Source organism: Bacillus rossius, chromosome 5 (genome assembly GCF_032445375.1).
Source record: "Bacillus rossius redtenbacheri isolate Brsri chromosome 5, Brsri_v3, whole genome shotgun sequence".
Lineage (NCBI taxonomy): Eukaryota > Metazoa > Arthropoda > Insecta > Phasmatodea > Bacillidae > Bacillus > Bacillus rossius.
The window spans coordinates 71689985-71715151 of record NC_086333.1 but is presented as its reverse complement, the minus strand read 5'-3'; the positions used below and the strand labels follow the sequence as shown (position 1 = coordinate 71715151).

The 25167-nt window shown below is 38.5% G+C and overlaps 1 protein-coding gene across 1 annotated transcript in view; it reads left to right on the top strand.

Annotated features, from left to right (window-relative positions):
* Positions 1 to 24513, top strand: part of LOC134532001 (protocadherin Fat 4) — a 153318-nt gene extending 128805 nt beyond the window's left edge. The window contains exons 13-19 of the mRNA XM_063368123.1: positions 975 to 1118; positions 4471 to 4658; positions 8162 to 8276; positions 10143 to 10309; positions 13694 to 13860; positions 18323 to 18477; positions 20862 to 24513. Coding sequence (XP_063224193.1) covers positions 975 to 1118; positions 4471 to 4658; positions 8162 to 8276; positions 10143 to 10309; positions 13694 to 13860; positions 18323 to 18477; positions 20862 to 20939 — 1014 coding nt within the window. The 3' untranslated portion in view covers positions 20940 to 24513. The remainder of the gene's footprint in view (positions 1 to 974; positions 1119 to 4470; positions 4659 to 8161; positions 8277 to 10142; positions 10310 to 13693; positions 13861 to 18322; positions 18478 to 20861) is intronic.
* The last annotated feature ends 654 nt before the right edge of the window (positions 24514 to 25167 follow it).

The window sequence follows — 25167 nt, the reverse complement described above, 5'->3', positions numbered from 1 at the left end:
CGTTTTTTTTAGATGTGAAAAATTATAAACCTAGAATTGTAAAAGGTATAAGGAAGTTCAGAAAGCCTTCCTCCCACATATATATTGCAATCACTGTAGTGCATGTTTTCTTAGGTAGTATTTTAAAACTTGAGATTCCCTTTTACTGCGACTATTTTAGATGCCCAAAGTTTCACTATCATAGAGTTTCATTTGGCACAGCAGTACGATTTGGCGTGTCCCCTAACGTTTACGAAAGTGACTTGACTGTTTGCGGGTTTATGTGATTTCCGCCATCTTTGTGTCGCATTTACCTTCATCTACTTCCTTTAAATTTTAACGAAACTACTGCTGCCGAATGCCGTACACCGAGAGCTAAGACGTTTACACGTTAAAGATTATAATTGTTACAATGTATCCCCTCCTTCACAAGAATTCCTGGCCCCAAAAAATTGGTTGTCTGTAAAGTCGGTTTACGGACGATAGTTTAACGTGACAACGTCATAACAAAACATTGATGAAATGATTGCATACTTTTATGGATAAAATTGAATCATTTTTATTGAATTATCACTATTTTGTATGGATACAAAGAAGGAGTGAAATGAAATCTACAATTTAATTGATAAATTTACTTTTATTTGCACTCATTAAATCAAATATGTTTATTACTTTAACGAAGAGATTATTTTAACTATAACTTTTATACATGTTTGCTATTTAACTTCTTCCAATCTGTGTTATTCTGTTAAGGATAGGAAGATGATAGGAAAAGTAGGAAACGAATGGCAGTGTTTCAAGTTTAATGTGCCTCGAAAAAGTCAAATCGATGGTTGTTCCAATCGAGTGGAAGAGAGATAGATGCGGCGCAAGCGTACAATGAGCGTAACGGGACAATTTGCGTTACGGGACACTTTTTCGTGCGTGCAGCCGGCGTTAATCGATTTATTAGACGTTGTCACATCCAAAAACAAACATCAAGTGTTGTCCTGCAGAGGCTGCGGTTCTGGCTGGACGACCCTAACGGCGAGAGTCGCTTCGCCGTGTCGGCCTCCGGAGACGTCCTGCTGCGACGGCCCCTGGACTTCGAGGCGGAGGACCGCTACGCCTTCCTCGTCCACGTCTCTGACGGCCGCGCGGTGAGGACCCTGCTCTCTCTCTCTCTCTCTCTTCCCCGTGGAGTCCGCAGTCGTCACGAGGACGAAATGAGGGGACGCACCACAACGCCGACAGCTAGAAAACTGCTGTGTACCACAACGCCGAATTACCACAACGCCGAAATACTCTGGCGCCGAAAAATGACATTACAGGACTGCCACAAAGGTTAGGTTAGGTTCGACTAGGTTATGTTAGGCTAGGCTAGGATAGTCTAGGTTAAGTTAGGTTAGGATATATAACGCTAGGTTAGGTTAGGTTAGAATAAGGTTAGGTTTGATTGTGGTATTTCGGCGTTAAGGTACATTAATTTAAGAAACGCACACAAATTCATTCAGTTTTTATTTCGGCATTGTGGTACACAGCAGTTTTCTAGCTGTCGGCGTTGTGGTCAATTTTGACATTCGGCGTTATGGTATTTCGGCGTTGTGGTAACAACCCGGACGACATGCTGTGACGTAGTTGAATTCACTTTTTTTTTTTGACGTGAATACGTCTTTAAAATTGCTTCCATAATGGGAGGCAATTCAAAAAACGAATGATAAAATCGGGGGATACAGTTTGGTGTTGCAGCTACATATCTGTCATCTCCATCCCACCACTGGATAGCTAAAGGATCAAAGAATTCGTTACGCTGAGTGAGGACTGTGACGCATCGCGCACGGTGGAGGGGGAAGCGCCGCCATTTTGAGGTCATTTTGCTGCGTTTCGAGATTTCCATTCAGTATAACTTTTGACTCAAAGAAGCTACGACGTTCGTTTGGGTTTTCCATCGTCAATTCTCGTCAAAATCTATCGATTGCATGTAGTAAAACATTAGTGTAAATTAGTTACAGTGAATATATTTGTTGTTATAATAAAAAAAAACAGTGTATCTTATATTATTTATAAAAAAAATATTTCCTGTTATGTACACGTATTCACGTACAACACACGGCCGTGTCCATGACACAGCCACACCCCATTATTATAATATTTTTTTTACCTTGCCATCACCAACTTGTCCTGCTCAAAACGTGTCAGAAACGGTGCTTGACCACGTTTGATGATGGTAAATTAGTATGGAATAGAATCTCTGTCGTTAAACACAATCACCTTCACCAACATGGCGCAGATCATTGTAGGTGTGGGAGGGGGGGTGAGGATACAGCTTCACTTGGTTACCGTGTAACCATGCAGACGTGGCTATCCTCTGCTCTTTCCAATACACTAATTCTGCTATTGACTTCAGTAAGTAGCCAAAGCAAAGTCGTATGCCATGTCAAGCCAAAATATTTAGCACAGAAGCTACAGTGGAAGCGGTTTGAAAATATTTTAAATTGCAAGATGGCGAGGCATAATCCCCCTTCCCTTGTAACTCTAGATTTAATCTAGACTGGTGGGCCTAGGTAAAACCTGTATACAGAAACGGGGGAAACCTTGGACTCGGTAATTTGGCCATTCTGTGTATGTTTTGCCATTGCTGTGGTTGTACCATGCATTGGATTCAACTACATTAAGTAACCCCGAAATGATACCAAGTAACTGCCAGCTTACTGGAATTTATAAATAAGTTTTGATGCACGAAGCTTACATAAAACACTGATGAAACTTTTCGATTGGTCCGCAATGTACGATTTTGGCTCCCTCCGAAGGTTGTTGCGCCTGTGATTGGCTGGTGCAGTGACGAACAGCCAATCACACATCACTAAGGCGGCAATTGTTGATTTTTGTCATTTATGTAGCTGATTTTCGTAAGGATAATAATTTCATTGCGATGAAATTAGGGGATTTCTGCTAGGGGCACATACATAATAGATTGTTTGAGCCATCCCATTTAAAATTTCTTTTGAGTTTTTTAATATTCAGTTTGCGTTGCACTGTTTGTATCAGGCAATAAACTTGGGCCCTTTTCACGATTCATAAACTTTTATTTTAAATTATTTGCAGTTTAATTAAGTACAAATTATGGTTACTACGTAAAAAATCCACTTTAACAAACAAATTAAATTTTACACTTAATAAATACATTTATTCTCATAATGAACTTTTCAGTTTACAAAAGTTTATGTTCGTTCTTGTAGCATTATCTAGCGTGCCAACTATAAGCACCACTAGGTTAGGTACATAACGGCTTGCTTCAAGTTTTATGCTGTGTCATGGCAAGCTTGATTCAAGCTTGAATCAAACACATTTTGAAGTGAAACTTCTTTTTAGCCAGTAGGGTAAGTGGAGGCGATGACATCAGACCGTAAAGGAAAAAATCGGTAACACTCAGAGCGAACAAAGTAAAGAGTCAAAAAAGTTTATGTACTGACAAACTACACCCTCTAGCCAAAAACTTCTTTAAAATAATAAATGAATAAAAACAGTGATTTCTTACCACCCCCCCCCCCCTCCGGAAAAATGTGCTTATTTAGTTATTCCGAAATTATTAAATCCCTTCGTAGGGGTCTAATTTTATCAAATAAATTATTTTCTCCCTTTTTTTCATCATTATACTGGTCCATCGGTAAAGAGGAGGGCAAACGTTTGCACCCAAACGTATTTCTAAAACAATTTTGAGTGCTTATTTACTTTATATCACTGTTACACTTGTGGCCTCCATTGTGAACTTTATTAGCTACCGAATTACTTGCCGGAAGCACAGATGGTAGCGGTAGTGATCGATTGCAAGTTTGCATTACTATCAAAATTTGCATGCTTGTGCACTAGCATACCTGTGCACTTAAATGCACACTCCTGCACTCATGTACTTGCGCACATTCTCACACACTCGCGCACCTGAGCGCTTTCCTGCGAGCTTGTATACTTGATTGAACCGGGTGTCCAAATTCTGAAAAGTCAGGGGGGAACAAGGGAAGTTGGAATTGGTCAGGGAAAGTCAGGGAATTGACTTTAAGACCTGGTTGTGTTTGAACTAGTACAGCTATAGAGGTAGTGGAGGCTGGATTGCTTTTATTTCTTTCAGATTGCAGGGAATGTTTTTTTAATTTGTGCCACGGGAAAGTCAGAGAAATACAGATTTGTGTGGATACCCTGATAAACATTTATACAAGAGTTACCAATATTGTTTATGCTACAAATTTCCTATCCTTCTGTCTGTGAAGTATCCCGCATCTCCAGAGGGAAAACCCACGGCAGTGACTGATGACGTGAGGATTGTGCACAAGACCCCTGTGTGGCTCAAAATGTATCACAGGATGCACACATTCTGGAAGGTCAACGAAAAGTGAAGACCGTAGAAAACACCAAATTATAGTTATTTAAGGGTAAAATGTCATGCTAGAGTCTGGTGGACACGCGTCCGTCCTTGCCGTCGGGGAAGCGTCGGCAGTGATCGCCGTCGGATTGCAGAACGACTCGGCGCTGGTGAACATCTCGGTGCTGAACGTGAACGACTGGGACCCGCGCTTCCGCTACCCGCAGTACGAGTTCTTCGCCGAGGCGGGCGTGGCCCCTGGGGACGTGGTGGGGCGCGTCGAGGCGGCAGACGGCGACCGCGGGGACTCCGTGACCATCTCGCTGGCGGGCCCCGCCGCCAGGTGGGCGACCCCGCCGAGCTGGTCCCTCCCCGGGTCCTGACACCACGAGGCCTATGCCTCCCAGTTCTTGAGATCATGGGGAACTGGGGAAATGCTTTGCTGTGAAGCCTGTGCCGTGTAACTCGACCCAAACGAATATTTCCTCCCAGTTCTTGAGATCATGGGGAACTGGGGAAATGCTGTACTGTGAAGCCTGTGCCGCGTAACTCTAACCAAACGAATATTTCCTCCCAGTTCTTGAGATCATGGGGAACTGGGGAAATGCTGTACTGTGAAGCCTGTGCCACGTAACTTGCCCCAAAAGAAATCTTTCCTCCTAGTTCTTGAGATCATGGGAGAACTACGGAAATGCTGTACTGTGAAGTCTGTGCCATGTAAGGTAGTCAGTTTGACAGTTCTCTAAAGTAATACCATTTCTATGCCTACTTACTTATTACCTAAACGTCACATCATTTTTCTTTGCAAACACCGAAAATTACATTAAGTTGTTTACAAATGCTGTTGTTAGACTGTCAGGAACAGAAGGATATGTGGAACATCGGTACCACTTTTGAGAGCTGTCAACATTGAGACTATTTGTGTGTCGGAGACTTTAGCAGTTATAAATAAAAAATATTTTTTATCACAATGTTTTAGAGAAAGACAAAGGAGTTTCAGCCCACGTAATGGATAAGATATAGTTCTTTCAAATAACAGCATTGGGCTGAAACTCGCACATTTTCTTCGAAACACCACATAGATGAATCAACAGGGGATATCAGTGTGAAACTGAAGCCTCTCTGACCTCTGCAAATGCTCTTTGAAACATAGTCTTTGGCCTGTGGACTACATCACTACCTATTCTCTGGCTCTTGTCCTAACCCTGGTGGCTGACCAATAGAGCCAAGATTATTTTGTGGATTCACTGGGTAGCAAAGTAGACTTGAAACACATATACATCTGCTTCACATTTTTTATTGGCCTAAAGTGCTCTTGACACATTCTTGACGACCCTGAGTCAGCTGTAAACAAGGAGAAGAAGTGGTTAACCAATCACACGCAACCCGCTTAAGGATGTGATGGTTTTATTGACAAAGCCAACTGATCCCATCCTGGAGTGAAATTAATCCGCGAAGTAATTGTGGCACTTCTCATGAATCACCAATCACCACTGGCATTGTTGTCAGTGGTAATGAAGATCGGTGGAGGCTGACGAAGTGTCTGCTCAGAGTGTAACGGAATTCAGGGGCATAGTCCTGCATTGGACTGCACTTGGTGTGTGAAACTGTTGCCCCACCAACTGCTCGTGATCGCTACTGGCGAGTCCAGTATCCGCCGACTCTGCAACCAGGCGGGGACAAGATACGGGGATCTCCTCGACCCATGTACGATGCGGCTTCTAAGGCTGCTGCAACTCGACGGTCATTAATCCCTTCTCATCCGTTGATGATACTCAGTAGGGACATTTAGTGGGAAACCATGACTGCTTAAGGCTCAGTCTCACACGCCATATTGGTTTTTTTCTTTATTTTGTTGCCATTACTATTGTTTGCAAGCTATTCCTGTAAATTGCTCTTAATTTTGATGTTTTATCACAAATTCTGATATTTGTGAGCTGTAAAATGCCATGTAAGTAATCATTATAATGATTTACCACTTAGTGAGTATCTCATGCCAATTATTTTAATGAAACATAAAATTTAATAAACCTATCGAAATGATTTTACAACAATAGTCCTAAGTAGTATATAAATGTATTTCTGGGGACAGGGTCCAGTGTGTGGTGGTGTGTCCGCCATCTTGAATTGTTATGTCACTGTGACTATCTTGAATGACCTTGACCTTCAAAATTTGCATAAAATAACTCAAAATTTCCAGTATTTAGGGGAAAATTTTTTGCCAAAAAAGCCAAAAGAAATTGAAAATTCAAAAATTCCATTTTTAAGGGAAAAATCCGCAAAAAACTCAAAAACTCGAAATTTAAAATGCGCTCAAATTATTTTTCCTTTTAAAAAAATTCCTCTTGGCTGCTTAATTCCCCCTCGTCTAGCCGCTGCAATCATATCTACCATCTTGTCGTACGCTGGAGACAACCATTTTTAATTTTGATGTCATCGTTGCAATTTTTGTTATGACCGCTATCATAAAAATCTATAACTACTATCGGAAAAAATTGGGAAAATTTTAAAAATTAATAACAACAAAAAATGGCGACGGAACCTTCCTCTACGGAAGCCACCGACAGACTGACCTCCCACCACTAATGCCAAGGTAGATATATCGCCAGCTAAAATGATGTAATGTCCGTCATCTTGTTTTCGTCTGCTGGAGGCTGCCTTCTTGGATTATGACATCATAGTCGCCATCTTTTTTTCGTTTGCTGGAGGCAGCCATCTTTTTTTCAGCACTCTCTACCAGGAGCGCTAGTGTCACATCGTCTCCCAGAGTGCACTGCCCCAATATTGGTTAAATTTTTACCCACTAGAGTGCATGAGTATTTATTGCCAAGGTGCCCGCCATGTTGTCGGTTGTCGTGGTCACCATCTGGGAAATTCGTAATTATTTAGCTAGAAATTCGGATAAAATACTAAAATTCATCAAAATAATCTGTCACTAATATACTGATAGATTCCATCTGTTCATGTCCTTGATTCGATACATTATTAATGCAAAAAATTAATTTAATGTAAAAAATATTAATTTCAATGAATATGGTGGAAAGCCCTAAAAGTTGCTTAAATTACTCTACTACCAGCCTAACAAGCAGTCCTGAATCTGGGAAGGAAATCTTCTACAAGTGAAAAATTCCCGACCTGGTCAGAAATAAAATTCGGGAGGAGGAGCACTCACTATGGGACCAAACAACCAAACTCTCGTTCGTAATATCGCCACAATTTTCATGGATTTATTTGATCTCATAGTCGAATCAAAATAATCTCGCTAAAGAATTTATCTGATGACTGAGCACAGTTATTTCGGCACGACCTGTAAAATTCCGACCAGTTAAGCTCTAAATGGCCCGAATAAATTGGTCTCTTCCAAATATATCAGACATTGGAGCACTTTTTCGAGGGTTGAGAGAACTTCAAATTTTAGACTGCTGTCAATATGTAACTTCGGTTCTGTCATTGCCGCTTTACAGACCCTCTTTCTTAATTTATAGTTTTCCACGATTTCTCAAAATCACTTCAAGCTGATGGTTCCCAAACAAATATTTTTGCTGAATTTTTCTCCACTTCTCTTGATTGATGTTGCTGAGTATCTGTTCATAATTATCTCCTAACAGACTTAAGCCATGTACAGTTAGTGCCAAAAATGGAAGTTTCTCGCTTATGTGGGGTAAACTTTACATATATTTTATTCGTAGTAAACTTCTTGATAATAATTTAAGTATGAAATTATATTCTATTAACATCTATTTTATCTTATGTTTGTGTTATTTAGTTTTCTCGTCATTTCGGGAGTTTCTTTGGACTTGTTTTGTGTATTGCTTACAACGGCAGTGTGTGTTTATGCGGTGACAGGATGTTCTACGTGACGGAGTCAGGTGACATCGTGGTGTCCGACATAAGCTCCCTCAACACCAGCACTGTCCACCTGGTGGCCGTGGCCACCGATTCCGGAGTGCCTCCTAGGCAGGTGAGCGAACAAGCTGGCTGTTCTGGTCTTCACTCACAGCCACAATGTGGTTCCAAAAACTTTGATCAAATGTCGGTTCGAGCTTTGGCTCCATCATTCAAGGTTCTTTCTTTGGTTCATGGCCACACAGCATGTCCCATGGTGGTCCCAGTGTCCATAGCATCGAGTGTTTCATTCCAAAGAGCCAGTGTTAAGTTTGTTCGGGTACCTAGCCTGGCAAGGGTCCAGTTTATTCAGCCTTGCTTTCACTAGCACACGCTACATTTAAAGTCGCCATATTGTTCCTCACAAAACATCGCTGAAATGGTGCTTGACCACGTTTGATGATGGTCGGTAAGTATGAAACAGAATCTCCGACATTAAACACAATCATAGCAACCTAGCTACTGGGCTACAATATCATATATCTTCCCCAGTACAGCCCGTCATGCCTCTCACACACAAAAGCGGCAGGAATTGTGTTTACAAGTAGTATGTATTTAATTCCGGTTTGCGTACGTGTTCTTGTAACCATTTATTTTATACAAACTTGAAATGAGTGTTTTATGTATTTAATAATATGTTTTATGACTTGTTTAACAAATTCTTCCATTAATTGACTTAAGGGAACCATGTGTTAGTGAGTTGGAATGATAAGTGCGACACTCGCTGGTGCTTATAGCGCGGTATCGCCTCTAAGCGCAAGGCTGAGAACTGGCGCCCAGTTTTCTCGTCGTCCATAGTACAACTGTGAAATTTGAGCGGTGACCATAACATTATATGGCCTAGAAATCAAGGTAAAGATGTAATTAAAGTCCTTTAAATGCTTTCAAGTATCAGTATCTGTTGTATTATGCTTCAAAATTACTCTGAAAACATGCCTTTTAGCCATTTTAACTCTTCTAAAAATGCAGTTTTAAAACTTAATCCGAAATCAAAAGCATTTTTCGGCCTTCAGCAATTTCTTAAATGCTTTTCGTAAACAGACTCTACTCGGATATCTTAAGAAGTTGTATTTCTGAAGCTCTGTGCACCTTGTGTGTGCCCGTGTAGATGGGGTCCCTTAAGAAAAAATCCTCAAAACAATTAAATAATAACCCAAAATGTTCAGTTTACTTTTCTTAAGCCAAATTATTGCTTAAATTTTGTGTGTAAATGTTGGAGTTCTAAAAGTTCACTATTCCTCTGTATAACCAATTCTCTTTTAAAATTCAATTATAAAGAAAATTTACTCATAAGAAAAAGAGTGCATGTAACTCACTCACTACACATCATAGAAGTGAAAATTCTTTGTGAATTCAAACCTCGACTTGTAAGTATATCGCAAGGGGAACGGCAAAGAGAGAGAGAGAGAGAGAAGGAAGACACTTCTCTAATAAAACTTATAGTATTAATAGGATTTAAGAAAAGTATTTAAAGGATCAAAATGAAAACATTATATCCAAAATAAAAGTTAAATTTTTAAATTTATTTCCTCGATATTAACACTAATGTAGATATTATAGCTTTATGTTAACTTAAATAGAAACATACATTTTTGATTCTATACTTGCCCAATTTCGTGTAAAAACCGCATCTAGTGTAGTTCCATATATTATTGCTGCCATTTCAGGATCATTGTTCATATTTTTATTAAAAATTTTCAAGCAGAAAGTTAATTGAAAAAAAAATCTCTCTCTCTCTCTTTGGTCAAGTACCTATCCTCTGTGAGAAATGTTTCACAGCAATGTTTCACGAGAAAGTTGCATTAAAATTATGGACTTAGAATTTGATTCTCGTCGTGCCCAAGGTGAAGTTTCTCGTGTAAAATGAACTGATGCGATGGTTAAGCCGGAGGGGGGGGGGAGGCTGACCGCGGCTCTGAGGGTCTGTGTGCCGTGGGTGCAGGCGTCGGCGCCGGTGATCGTGCACTTCCCCGAGGCCATGGTGACGGCGGCGGCGGGCGACAGCTGGCTGCCCGGCGGGTCCAGCTTCGTGATGCTGGTGCTGTTTGGCTCGCTGCTCGCGCTGCTGGCGCTGGTCGTCGTGCTGCTGCTGCTCTACATCTACAAGCAGTGAGTCGCCCCGCCCGTCGAGTGTGTGCGTCGGTGCTGGTGCTTGCAGCGCGGCGTCTTCTGTGTCTCCCCGTCGTCCATCTCGAGCGGTCACCATAACACTGGGTGCTTTCAATAATCCGTGCCGGTTGTTTCACGCCTAACCAGGGCTGTAGCCAGGGGGGGTTAGGGATTCTAATCCCCCTCTTACCCCCTATTTTTTTCTTATCTGAAAGCAGGTTAGATAAAAGCCTGGGTGTCTTACTGATATCACCGGCCACTGCACTGGAGAGGAAGAGTAAGCTAGCCCTACCGATTCTCCTTCCCTTCCCCTACTCATGTCACGATCAGAAGCTATAAGGTTGTGATGCCGTGACGGGTCCCAAGTTTTCAAATATCTTACACCTATTGTATTTAAACAGCGCAGTAATTATAAGCAGGTGGTGACTGTGTAACTCTTCAAGCTAAAGCTAATTGTTTACAGGAATAGGCCAGTTCTGCCGAAACCCAACCATTTTTATTCCTTTTTTTTTTTGTACTGTCGAGCTTCGAGCATGATTTATGATTTTGAGTGGACGTGGACAAGGAACTTGGATTTATTAAAATATATTTTATTAATATCTTACTTCATCACTCAAACAATTTTTTTATTAAAAAATTAATAATATTTTTACCATTACAATATTTAAAGTTAAGTACCAAAAACTGCTCAAATAGCACTATTTTACACCTTCAAATCCAAATTTTTCCGGGGGAGGACCCCCAGACCCCCTCGCTGTAAAAGGGGGGGGAGGGCACCATGCTTCTTAACCCCCTCCCATACACAAATCCTGGCTACGCTACTGCGCCTAACTATTACTCTCGAAACACGCTTTTCAGTCATTTCAACCATTCTGAATATACAGTTTAAAAACTACTTAATCCGGAATCGAAAGTATTTTACTGGCCTTCAACGTTTTTGTAAACAGACCACCCCCCCCCCCCCTCCCTTCCTGGCTCGGATACCTTGAACAGTTTTGAAATCGCTGTGGTTTTTCCTGCAACAATGTGCACCGCATGTGCGCCCGGGCAGACGGGGAAGGAATGGAAGGCAAAAGAAGACGCCATATTGGTTCCAACAGTTTTTGAGGCCTGACAATATTTAAAAAAAAAGACACATGAAAGTGTTAGCCTGCATAAATTTGAAGCCTATGTTTAAATAAAATAATTTCATGATTAAATTTTTACTGTAAAATCTTAAATGTTGAATCAGCTCAATAAGGTTAAGGTTTGTTTGTAGGAAAGTGATTTCTGTCGTTTGAGCCAAAACAACTATATATATACATATACTTAGTGTTATAATATGTTTTTTATAAATTGCTTCAGGTTAATTTTGTTTCAATGTATCTATTTAACTGCCATTGTTAGTTTTAAAAAATATATCAGCGTTCTTAATGCTTTATAGAGCCAACAAACTGTTAAATATCTTTGACGCTATGTTTGTTCCAACACAGTTTTCTTGGCTAATAATTTATGGGTATTTTTAAGTTACGATTATATCTTCTTACGACTATTTGTGTTTTCAAAATGTATTCCAGGATAGTTTGGTATAGTATAGTAAAGTATAAATCTATATCTGACGTTTCTTAGGAAACTTATACTGGTTCTTGCTTTAATTTGATGTTAATCCCTGAAATTTTGTAGTATTTTTTTCAAACTTTTCGCTACTACTATGCCTACGAAGAAACTTTATGTGAACGTAAAACTGTTTTCTCTGCGAACTATTTGACGGCGACCAAGCAAACACCTACTGTCACTGTATATGTCAATTTAATGGTAAATTTTTTAAAGACTCTTTTGCAAATTTTTGTCTTCAACATAGGGGAAGATTTTAAGGGCTCGTTTGCAGGAGTTTTCATAACCCGAGGCAGAGTATTTCAAAGGCCATAACATGATGTATTTTGCATGTGTAGTTACAGTTTTAGTAATTTCCGAAAATGAATTAAATACCAAACACCAAGGAATTTATAGGAGAAACTATTTTAAGTAGTCAGTCACTTTTAAATTCACACTTTAAAGTATTTACTATGCTTAAAACATTAAAAACATTAAATCACTAAGACATTATAACACCCAAGCACCCAAAATTCCAAAATCACACACTTATGCCATATGCCAAGTTAAAGAGAAGGGGTGCAAACTGATCGATATCATGGTTTATTCATCAGATTGTATGTGATTTTATCGATCTAAGGTCATTTTAAATGGTATTTGCTTAAGGAAGTTCATCGTCACTATGTTAGATCTATTGAATTTTTTGCTTTAATTCGTATTGATATTATATATGAATTATTGGCTTGGCAATCCATAAATGATATATTTACTAACAGTTTTACACAGTTTTAGTGTAGTATCAATTAATATACTATCAACATGCAAACTCTGGAATGAAATAATTTTTTAAGCTTCATGTGGCTTATGTAAAATATGTAAACAATTTTATACTAGGTATTGAATGTTGACTTCAGCGAGAGTTCTAAAATACAGCCTGTATCTTTCAAATCTGTTTAATTTTTTTTTATATATAACTCATGTTTTAAAATTTCAAGATCGTGGTTATTAATTATTTTTAAAAGAGGAATAGATTGTGTAATAAGTAAAGGTCAGGTCTGATTATATAATTGCATAGGATGTGTCGATTTCTTATTTGCTACATAATCATCATATAAACAAAATTAAAAGAATATTATTTTATGCATTAATATTGTTTGGTAAAATGTTCTTATTAAGGTAAACTAAAGCTTAAAAAATTATGGTTATGACGCATGTTGGTCGATTACCTTCCTGGATTGTTTTAATAGCTTTAGGGATGGCCAAATATTCACGTCACAATTTGTAGAATTGCAAGCACCCCTGCCTGGTTTAAAATGCATTGGTGCAGAACCGACTGACTCCCCCTACTAGGTTGCGAGATGGGTTTTTTTGCGTCGTAGATATGCAAAGCACCTCAGCCTGGTTTAAAATGCATTGGTGCAGAACCGACCGACTACCCCTACTAGGTTGCAAGATGGTTTATTTTTTCCTGCGTCGTAGATATGCAAAGCACCTCAGCCTGGTTTGAAATGCATTGGTGCAGAACCGACCGACTACCCCTACTAGGTTGCAAGATGGTTTATTTTTTCCTGCGTCGTAGATGTGCAAAGCACCTCAGCCTGGTTTGAAATGCATTGGTGCAGAACCGACCGACTACCCCTACTAGGTTGCAAGATGGTTTATTTTTTCCTGCATCGTAGAGATGCAAAGCACCTCAGCCTGGTTTGGAATGCATTGGTGCAGAACCGACTGACTCCCCCTACTAGGTTGCGAGGAGGTTTTTTTTCCCCTGAAACACGTGATAAGACTGTGTTTTGTTCCCTGGATGCGCAGCAAGCGGTCGAAGGCGGGTGCGCGGTCGGGCGCAAAGCTGCCGGGCTTCGTGCAGCACGAGAAGCTGCCGCCCTCGGAGGACCCCGGCTCGAGGTCCGGCGCGGCCGGCAAGATGGACAACCCTGTGTTCGGGCAGGACGGCGGACCCTACACCGCCACCGTCAAGGGTGAGTCACATTTATTTTCTCCCCATGGCCTAACTAAGGGCGCGGTTATACTGTACTCCGAACTGCTTCAGGTAAACATGTTCAATTTTTTTCGTTCGGCTACACACAGTACGGAACGTGTTCCGTTCAAGGCCATTTCTCATTCAACTTGAACAGGTTGGGCAACGTACGTAGTTCAGAACGACATCTCTTCTAAACGAGCCTCTTCTTGGCTGTTGAGCATTGAGGGTAAAAGACAGTCCCTTGAAAAAAAAAAGGGGGGGGGGGTTGTTTGTAAAGTCGGTTACGGACGATAATTTTACGTGATAACGTCATAAGAAAACAGTGATGAAAAATTGCATACTCTTTATCAAATATTATTTACAGTTTTTGCAAATTTAATATAAGTAATTTGTTTAAATATAATAACTAACAATTAGTTATAGAAATAAACTGAAATCAAATCAATGTCAATAAATTGTTAATTTGAAATGACGCAATTGGACAAATAAATAAAAATTTTTAAATTGCTGCTTTTAAAAAGCCCGCCTTAAACTGTTTGATATTATAGATCTTCTCGCGCGGTGGTTGGCCGGTTCTTGCACACTCGGCTCAGGCGTAATGGCACAAGTCCTTGTAATAGTTTACCGACTACAAAAAAAAGTCAACAGGTAAATATTTTATTATTTAAAAATAATATGGACTGGTATTTAACCCTCCGTCGGGCGCAACTGATCTGACAGGCACAGGTCATATGTTTTAGTTCGTTTAGATGCCAATAGATGGCAGTGTGGGTTGTGCTCCTCAGTAGCTGTATATTTTTCATTGTTCTTTCAGTGTGTATATGTGAGTTAGTGTTAAACCAAATATTATGCTCGCATGTGGCAAAGTGGCCTGAGAAGCACATTGCGCCCGAACTCATCATAATTTGTGAAGTGTGTACTTTTCAATTATATATAGTAAATTGATGATTTTGTACATTTTATAAGATATTGCACTGAAATTTAGTGTTTGTTATGTTTATTACATGCATGTTTTTGCCCTGTGTTTGTCAGACACATTGCGCCCACATATGATATACATTTTATTTTGTGGCAGGTTTTCATGAAAAATGTCACTAAAATTCTATGATTTGAATAACCCTGATCATTGGAAAGAAATTACGGACTATTTGCTGGAGGATGATGATGAAAGTAATGAAGATTTTGGCGAAAAAAGTGACATTGCATCTGAAGATGGGGAGGAAGAACGCGATTCTGACTCGGAAAGTGAGCAGGAGAATGAAGATGAGGGTAGCAGTGATGAAGAAGATGACGAAGGTACTAATTTCTTTTGGGGGAAAGACAATCAGACAAAGTGGAGAAGTACTCCTCCTAAGAGACAAGTGCGAAGGCCACCACACAACATTGTTACTAGACTGCCTGGAGTAATAGGGGATGCCAGAAACGCAAAATCTGCTGTTGATTGTTGGGACAACTTCTTTTCTGATGACATGTTAGATGATATTGTCAAATTCACCAATCAGCACATTGAAAGCATTACAGAATCATTTTCGAGAGAAAGAGATATAAAAACAACAGACATAATAGAAATGAGGGCTTTCTTTGGACTCGTGTACTTAGCAGGAGCTTATCGAGGGAATCGGCAGAGTTTGGAAGAATTGTGGGGGACTGATGGTGACGGCATCGAAAAATTTGGAATAGTGATGAATATAAAAAGATTCAAAACTCTAGTTCGTTGTGTAAGATTTGATGATCGTAGTACTAGATTACAGAGAAAAGCAACAGATCGCCTTGCACCGATTCGGGAGATTTTTGAAAAATTTGTGAAGAATTGCAAGAGCAGTTATTCTCTTGGGAAGAATGTGACAATTGACGAAATGCTTCCAGGATTTCGTGGTCGATGTCCTTTCAGACAATATATACCTTCCAAACCAAATAAGTATGGCTTGAAAGTTTTTTCTCTAGTTGATGCAAAAATGATTTACACCCATAATATGGAAATCTATCCAGGAAAGCAGCCGGAAGGGCAATTCGCGCAAAGTTATAAGCCAGCTGATGTAGTGACAAGATTGGCTGAACCCTTGTTTGGTAGTGGACGCAACATTACGTCAGATAATTGGTTTAGTGACTTAACTCTTGTCCGCCAACTGAAAGATAAGAAACTCTCATATGTTGGTACCTTGAAAAAAAATAAAAAAGAGCTCCCGCCTTCTTTCGTCGCTACAAAAGGGAGGAAAACACATACCAGTGTTTTTGGATTTTGTGAGGGAATGACTATTGTATCATATATTCCAAAACCACATAAATACGTCATTCTTGTTTCAACGCTTCATGATGACAGTGCAATAGACCCAAATTCTGGTGAACAAAATAAACCAGAAATAATAACATTCTACAACTCAACAAAGGGTGGTGTAGATACGGCTGACCAGATGTGCTCAACGTACAATGTGGCTAGAAACACCAAAAGATGGCCAATGCTCATTTTGTTTTTTATGCTGAACATAGCTGGCATCAATTCCCAAGTTATTTACCTTGGTAATGGCCTTGCTGCAATGAGGAGAAGAATTTTTCTGAAACAACTGTCACATGAGTTGGTGATTGGCGAACTTCGTCGAAGGAGTGTAAAAACGATTGGCATGCCCTTGGATTTACAGCAAAGGCTAAAAAGATATCGACCATTGCCAGATGATGAACCTGATCCATCACCTTCAACATCATCATCATCGAAACGACGACGATGTTCTGCATGCACCGCAGAAACTGGAATAAGAAGACTGTCAAAGTACGAATGCAGAAAATGTAAGCGGGCACTTTGTCTGTCTCATGCAAATTATGTATGTGATACTTGTTTTTCAGCACTCAGTGAGTAACTATCATTGCCTTCAGATGATAGGTGGTTCATGATTGACTGAATATTTTTGTTTTCCTAACTCGCTTAATTTACAGAATGATTTTGTCAGGTAATATGTATTGTAAAGATTTTCTGCTCTATAAAAAGCATAATTTGGTAAAAAAAAAGTGATACATATCCCTATTCATTGCAATATAAGTCTTATGTAATGCATTAGTGTTTTATGATGAATAAAATGATTATGAAAACATTGAAAGTGAAAGACAACTTTAGAACTAAAATGTGTGAAATTTGGGTGCCATCATTAGTGACAAATAAACAGCCAAAAACTGCCTCAAATATTAAGTGATTAATTGTTTTCTTCCATGTATGTCTTATGTCTTCCTGTATTTTTTTTAAGTGAGAGGAAAAAACAGCAAAAACATAAAACATGAAAAAGAGAGTTTTTAGGAATTGAAATATGTAGATTGTGGTTGTTATATTTGCTGCTAAATTAGAAGCTAAAATATGTAAGTTAAGTGATCCGTTGTTTTCTAGTGTTACATAAATGTATTATGTTTTCTAGTAGTGCTTCATAATGAAATAAAACGTTAAAAAATTATTATATATGCAAGACAACATTATATAGATTTATTTAGGAACTGAATCCTGTAAATTTTAGGTGTCATCTTTGCAGATGTGTAGAAAGCCAAAACCTTTTTAAAAAATGTATTATAATTTTTTTGTGTAATATATGTCTTTTTTATATCTTCCAACTACGTTTACACAGCAAAGAATGTAGTTCAGAAATAATAAAATAAAATAAAATAAATGTTTATCAATTTATGGTTGTTGATTAAATTTGTTATTATGGCCAACTTATTTTACATCCAAGACTTGGCAAATACGCGTATACGCATTCTAAATATGTACAGAAACAGTTTTGTAAAATAAAAACATTTTTTTCACAGCAATTTATTATTTTTTTTTAATGTGTGCCTACTGGGCACATTGCGACCAAACTCGCGACTCCCGACATTGCGCCTGACGGAGGGTTAATATAATGGGTCGTCCATTAATCACGTGATGTTTTTTTAGCAAATTTTTAACCCCCCCCTCCCCCCCTAGTGATTTGTGGTGAGGTTTTAGTCTACCCCCCCCCCCCCCCCCCCCAATAAATCACGTGTATTTTTTTGGTACAAAATATTTTTAAAATTTTCTGAATATTATCTTTAAATACAGGTATAATCTAATTTAATTCTGGAAAATTAAGCACAGCATGTATTCGGCGCGAAAATCACAGTCTTACTGGCGACTGGCAAGCCGAGCCGGGTGGTTCATGTTGCGGCGGGCGGGGATATTGTTGCCTGGCTACGGCGAGTCAAGGTCACGCTTCGCTTTTCGGTTTAGTAGAAATCGCGCGAAAAATTAAATACACGTGATATATCTCCACACCCCTCCTCCCCCTTTGTGATATTTCGTGATTTTTCCCGAACCCCCCCCCCCCCCTTTTCGAGCCTCACGTGATTAATGGACGATCCCTAAGTCACTAAAATATGCAGCCTCCCCCCCCCCTCATAATAGAATTTGACAAGGCGTGGTGCCTAAGGAGTAAGGAGGTATGAGACGGCCGCTTGTGTGACGGCAGGCCTGATGGCGCGCGGAGCCGCCGGCTGCAACAACCCGCTGGCCAAGGCGGGCAAGCGCAAGGTGTCGCCCGCGCCGCAGCCGCCGCAGCTGCCGGGCGACGGTGGCGCGGCCGACGGCGACGGCGGCAACCTCCAGCAGCAGCAGCAGCCGGGGGTGAGTTGGCCTGACGGCTCCATCCCGCGGCGCGTCAAGAAGCTCAGCTGGGACGATGAGGCGTGCCGCGAGGAGGCGCGCACGAAGGTACCTGGGTGCCTCGCCCCCGCCCCCTTCCCCCCCTTCCCCCCTTCCTCCCTTCCTCCTGCCGGCAACCACACACGACTTAGAACTGTCATAAGTTAGAACTGTCATAACTTAGAAACACGTAACTTAGAAACATGTAACTTAGAAACACACAACTTAGAAACATTGTAACTTAGAAAGTCATAACTCGGAACCATTGCAACTTAGAAACACACAACTTAGACCCGTCATAACTTAGAAACACACAACTTAGACCCGTCATAACTTAGAAACACACAGCTTAGAACTGTCATAACTTAGAAAAACGCCGAACCACATAACTTAGAACTATCATAACTCAGAAACACACAACTTAGAACAGGCATAACTTAGAAGATTCTATCTTGTGTGTTTCTAAGTTTTGACAGCACACCCCCCCCCCCCCTCCTGCCCACGCCTGTTTTCCTGTGAAACTGCGTAGTTATCTGTCAGGCCCGTAGCTGCCTGTCAGCTATATCTGGTAGCGATGTGTCAGCTGGTCTAGCACCTGGTTATGAATTCCTCGTTACTTAGCTCTCGCTTCAGTATGCAAGTGTTCCAAAACTTTTGAATGAACACATGTTTAAATGAACCGAAATCCTTCATTTTTCTTTGGTGGAATCCCAGCCAATAACAAGCAGCATTTATCTAAAATCGTGATAGAAGTCATTATAAACATTAACAATTTTATTTTTAGTGTGTTTTAATTTTAACTGAGTTTTAATATAAATTTGTCACACTAAGATATCATGGTTACAGTAGACCTTTAAAAGTCTAACGTTTACACATAGACAATTAAGTAATTATTTTGGTTGAGAAAATAAAACTAAAAATTTTATATTTTGGTTTTTTATAATTTATGTTAATACTTTTTTCTTGAGGTAATTATTTGATTTTTTTTCTCGTTAAAATAAGGCATAAATACGTATTTTTTAATGTTATTTAATACATGAAACACAAATGTCTAGTTTGTATCAAAGACATGCTTAAAACTAACAAGTGAGCAAACCGACATTAAATATAGTGTTCTTTGTAAACACAATCCCTTCCGCTTCTGTGTATGAGCCATGTTGGGCTAGATGTGGTAGATACTGTAAGGGTTAAGCTCACTGTAAGCTAAGCTGTAGCTAAGTGGCTGTAGAATCTTATTCTGTCTTCACTAGTTCTTGTTCATTTTAATCCTTGAAGGGAGGGGTCCGAACCCCTCATAAATCCTTCCCCATCTACGACCTTACATCTTTTTGTCAGTTCTTGAGGTTCCTGTATGACGTACTTTGTAAACCCGCAATGGCGCATGTAAAAAAAAAGTGTTTAAATTTTTTTGTCATAAACTTTACTAAATTTTGACCTTAATAAAATTAGTTTTCAATTAAGCCCACAAGACATACTTACTCCTTTCTAAAACTAGCCAAGTCCTGTGTTAAAAAATATTAAGGAGTGACATCGTCTTGATATAACTGCTCTTTAAGCCCGTACTACAATAACACGGAACCGTTACAAACGGCAATCGAATAGATTAAACTTCATGGTTACGAAAAATTAATTTAATACAAAAAAATATTTACATCTGAAAAAAACCAATCAGGATTTATATATATATATATATATATATATATATATATATATATATATATATATATATATATACACACACATACATAAGAAAAACAAACTACAAAATAATGAAAGAACACTAGGTATTCTTGTGTTTAAAACTTTTTTTTCACGTATTTGAATTTTAAACAAACATGGCTACCACTTTACCAAGTAATCTGCTTCTATTGGTCGCACGGAAGCGTAAACGAAAGAGCTGGGCATTGCCGAACTAATCCCCATGCGTGTCATTGTAGATGTGTATTCCGTTCCGTGGGTCCGTTGACTAGTTCACAGGCATGAAAGCCACAACCACAACCCGAACAGTTCCGAAGTTTACCGAAGTAAATGTTAAGGTAGGTTCGGTCTGTGCAATAAATAATAGTTCTTTATTTTTTCCGGGAGGGTATGTCAGTTTAGGTTATGTTAGGTTAGCGATATTTAAAATACACTACGATCGTGCAATACATAAATCTTTTAATTGTTGTGCTTTTTTCACGAGCGATCAGCAAACTTCGGAGAACGTCGGGACTATTCGGTAGTAGCTCTCATTCCTGTGTACTGTAGGCTTCCAGTCTCTGTTTCCGTGTCATTGTAGAACGGGTTTTTCCACGGATACAGGTAGGTAGTACTTTGTGTCGAGTTCTGTATGCCTAACGTGCTGCTTGCTCCTTGGTCGCTGGCAGTTGGAGCTGGAACCCGGAACGCCGCCCGCGGAAGAAGAACGCGTGGCTGACCAGACGAACCTCACGGTGTACTTCTAGCGGCAGCCACCGCCGCGCCACCGTCGCTGCCGCCGCCATTTTAAAAGCACTGTGAGTGAGGAGGAGGAGAGAACCTGGCGTATTGCTGTTTGTTCGGATCTCATTGTGGCGTGCCGTGCGTATCAATTTATTGTGTGCGTGATACTGATTCAACAAAGTGCAACTTTAAATTAATAAAAATAAAGGACGTCAAGGTGGTAACCGCCTTTAATGATGCAAGTACAAAAACTGTCCTCGTTAAGCGTCTAAGGTTACAAAGACGGAAGTGCAAAACAAATTGTATTTTTTATTTCTGTTTCGAGAGCTACGAAAGTGTTGAACAAGAAGATTGTTTTTTTATGTGTTTAATGTACGCAATCGTCTCGATGGGTCTTACAGGCTCGGATTTTCTGCTGACTGCTGACATTTTGGACTTAAATGTTGTTTTTACCTATTTGTTCGTTTCTATTCTCTACATCACTTTGTGCTGTGGAAGATAACTTATCACATCAGCTTAATTTATGTAGAAAACTTTCAGATTTGGGGAAGAAGGGAAGGGGGTGTTGCATTAAACTGCTGTGTTCGCATTAGCGAAATGTTTCATTGTACATCAAGGACTTTCACAAGAAGAGGTTATTAAAGAGGAGAGGTAGTAACATAAAGACGAAATATTGTTTTCAATAATTTTAGACGATAATAATTTTCTTTTGTGTAATTTTCAAAATTTGATTTCGTTAAAGCATAGTGATTACTTTTTGGAGTGCCTAAAGTTAATAGTAACTTGTCTCGTGCAAACATTTTCCCTATGAAATCATTGGGGTTTTTAGGAATTAAAATTTCATTTTTGTAAATGACTAAAGCTGTGATCACTATGTTATGGGCTTTGAAAATCCCTTGTAAAATATCTGCTTAACGAAAGTAAAATTTAAGTACTAAACGATTGTCACGGCAAAAAGAAAACTATTGACTCCAAAATTGTGTCTTTCTGTACCTATCCGTCCTCCTTAATAGAAATATTTTATTTATTTCAAATAAATCTTATTCCTCTAAGAGGAATATTCGATGTATAAGAATAAAATATTCCCTGTATGATGTGTGCCTCGGAATACTCTAACAATTTATATTTTTTATAAACCTAACATGTGTTCTTTAAAACACAGTTAGCTTTTATTTGAATAAAGAGTTGTAAAAATCGATATATACCCTCAATAAATTATGTTACCTATGCTAATAGTCAGATAAAGTTGTCAAAGGTATTTATTTATGATTAAATTATGATAAATGTATGTAAATTAGTCATTTAGTAGTTCCTTTTCAGTAAAATTCGTGCGTTGTTTAAAACATCACAATGATTTCTTATAAATTGATACATTCCTAATTGTCCTTAAACATATGAAACAAAAAAAAATAGGACTTTTAAAAATTCAGACGATCTCTGTATAACCAATTAATGACTATAGTTACAGTGAGAAAGATATCCCACAAAAATTAAAAATGTAAAGCTTTGAGTTTCCAGTATATCAAGAGGGAAAGCATAAAAGCATACACTTCAGAAAGCCTTTTCGACACGCCCGAATACTTGCCTTTGTTAACCTTCGGGACTATTTTTTAAACTTTAAATTTATCATCCCCGCCACAAAAGGAAATAATTTGAAATTTTCGGAAATGAAATTCTTGCTCCGTTTAACGTGTGCTCCGTAATGCGTGAACCCACTCTGTTCGCAAACAGCTTGCCTCAACGACAGGTATCAAATGACGCAAGATAAGATTCTTGCTGCGGTAATACAAATATTTTTCTCGTGTTTAATTCTTAAGTACATTTGCTATGTCAATTGATGCCTTTATGTAACGTGTTTTTTTTTTTTTTTTTTTTTTTTTTTACTTAAAATTAAATATCGTAGTTGCAAGAAAGAAAGCATTCGGGCGTGTTGAAAAGGCTTTGTGAACTGTAGGCTTCCCATATCTGGAGAAACTTCTTGTGCCATGGACTAAATATGAGTATAGTCTGCGTGACCCAGTTGCACAATAGAAGTTTATTTGAGTGCATCTTTGAACGGCTTATTTGTCAACAGACTTGCAAAAAGTCACGGTGTCATGGCATACGCAGCTGATAGGCTACTTATGTGAGGTTATGGAATATCATTAAGCTCTGTTTGTCCAAGTTTCAATGCATTTAGAAGTCGATGTTTCATTGCTGGTGAACTGTTTGTTCCTCTAAAAACTACTTCACATTCAATCATTTTAAGTAATCGTGGAAATAATACATTAAACAAACGAACGTGTCAATGACATTATTTGGACAGTCCTGATGGCAGATCTTAATTCAATGTTAGCCTCATACACAGATATACAATAATAATTTGTCAATAATAATTTGTCCATATAATATTATTCTATGACTTGTGCCCTCCATTTGTTAAGGTCATGTTGATTTTTTTGGTCATTACTTTTTTTATTTTTTAACTAGATACATTCCTCTAATTTTTTCTGTCACAAATAATGTTAACAGTTAACTATTTCGCCGCGCTGTCGTTGACAGAAGTTTAACTAAGGGTAGTTTAAAAATACCTTACCTTTTTTAACTACTGATAAGTTTTTTGCTTCACCACACATTTCTTGTGTTTCCCTAACTTCAGGCAGCTAAGCCTGATTAAACTTTATTAAAGTTCGTTAAAAATTCAATTACAAGCAGTGGCCATTCTATTTTGTTTGTTTTTGGGTCATATAAGTTAAGTTTGCAAACAAATATAGTTCATAAAGAAAAAATATTTTAGTTACTTGTTGTATTAATTTTACAAACAAGTTTTTTTAAAGTATTTCAAATGTTATTTTTAAGTTAACATTTTATAAATCGCCCTTAAATAAATTTTATAACGAGAATGAAAAAAATCAACATGGCGTAGTACGGAGCCTTAGGAACTCATATTCTGGGTCTTTTTCATTCCGGCAGTTTATTAACAAACAAGATGATACATACTTGAATTACTGCACATGTCACTCAGTAGTACTCGTGTGGGGTGGATTATTCTCGCTGCAGTAACTATAGTTCAAATTTTTTAGTTTATTTATTCAGAAATGTCCCATATTAGGCAGCTAAAGCAGTCGTTTAGTAAGATAAATTACTAATATGTGTGAAAACAAATGAAGTTAATAAAATTGTTATATTTAACTAAAATTAATGTAATATATTTTTTAACAATAATGTTATACATTGGTATGTATCTGTTCATTAAAAAACCATTAAAATATTATATACACCTATGTGTATATGAAATACACACATACATGCATATATAATTATATGAAAACTTATTCACATATTTTAATTCAGATAAGTGTGCTTTAGTTCTGAGCGCTTGTATTGTATGTTTACTTGCCTAAAATATAGGATCACAGTTATGTGACACGGTGTGACACAGTGACTCGGATGTAAACAAATAAACTTGAGTACTACTGTATTTTGAGTGTCAGAAGAGAAATAGCTTTCTTTTCTTGCAAAAAAAAATTGTAATAATTCTCATTTATCGAAGCCAAAGTGATATTGTATAAACTGTTGTATGTTATTCTTTTTAATTTAATAAAGTTTATTTTAGAATACCGACTATGTTGCATTTAATGAAGTTTTTAATTTATACTTAGCCGTTTATACTTACGTTTTGGAAACGTCTTAAAGTCATTTGAACCCAATTCGGTAAGAAATTGTGTAGATAAATTAGAATTAAGCTAAGCGTACCATTTTAACATACTTAAGAATTTATGGTATATTCAAGGCAAAGATCCTGTCATTTTCTTATTTCTTATAGTCCAAGAGAGATCTGTTAGTGCCAAAAATTTACCTGACTATATGACTAGTTATGACTTGATACTACATGAATCGAAACATATCAACATTAGTCATCATCATTGAACAAAACCTGACGAAACAGCACCTAATGTAACCTTACCCAACCCAACCAAACCCACCCCCTAAATTAACCTAACATAACCTAACACCTTACCTGACCTGACCTGACCTGACCTGAACAGACCAGACCAAACCTGACGACCTGAACTGACGACCTAACCTATCGCAATGTAACCCAATGCCACCCCACCCAACCCATCTCTACCTTATCCTACCCAATCCAATCCAAAATCCAAACCCAACCCAACTGAGCCAAATCTAAACTGACACAACCTAATCTAAACTAAACTTATGTAACCTAACCTAAACTAGCCTAGTTAATGTAAACGAACCTAACCTGATCTA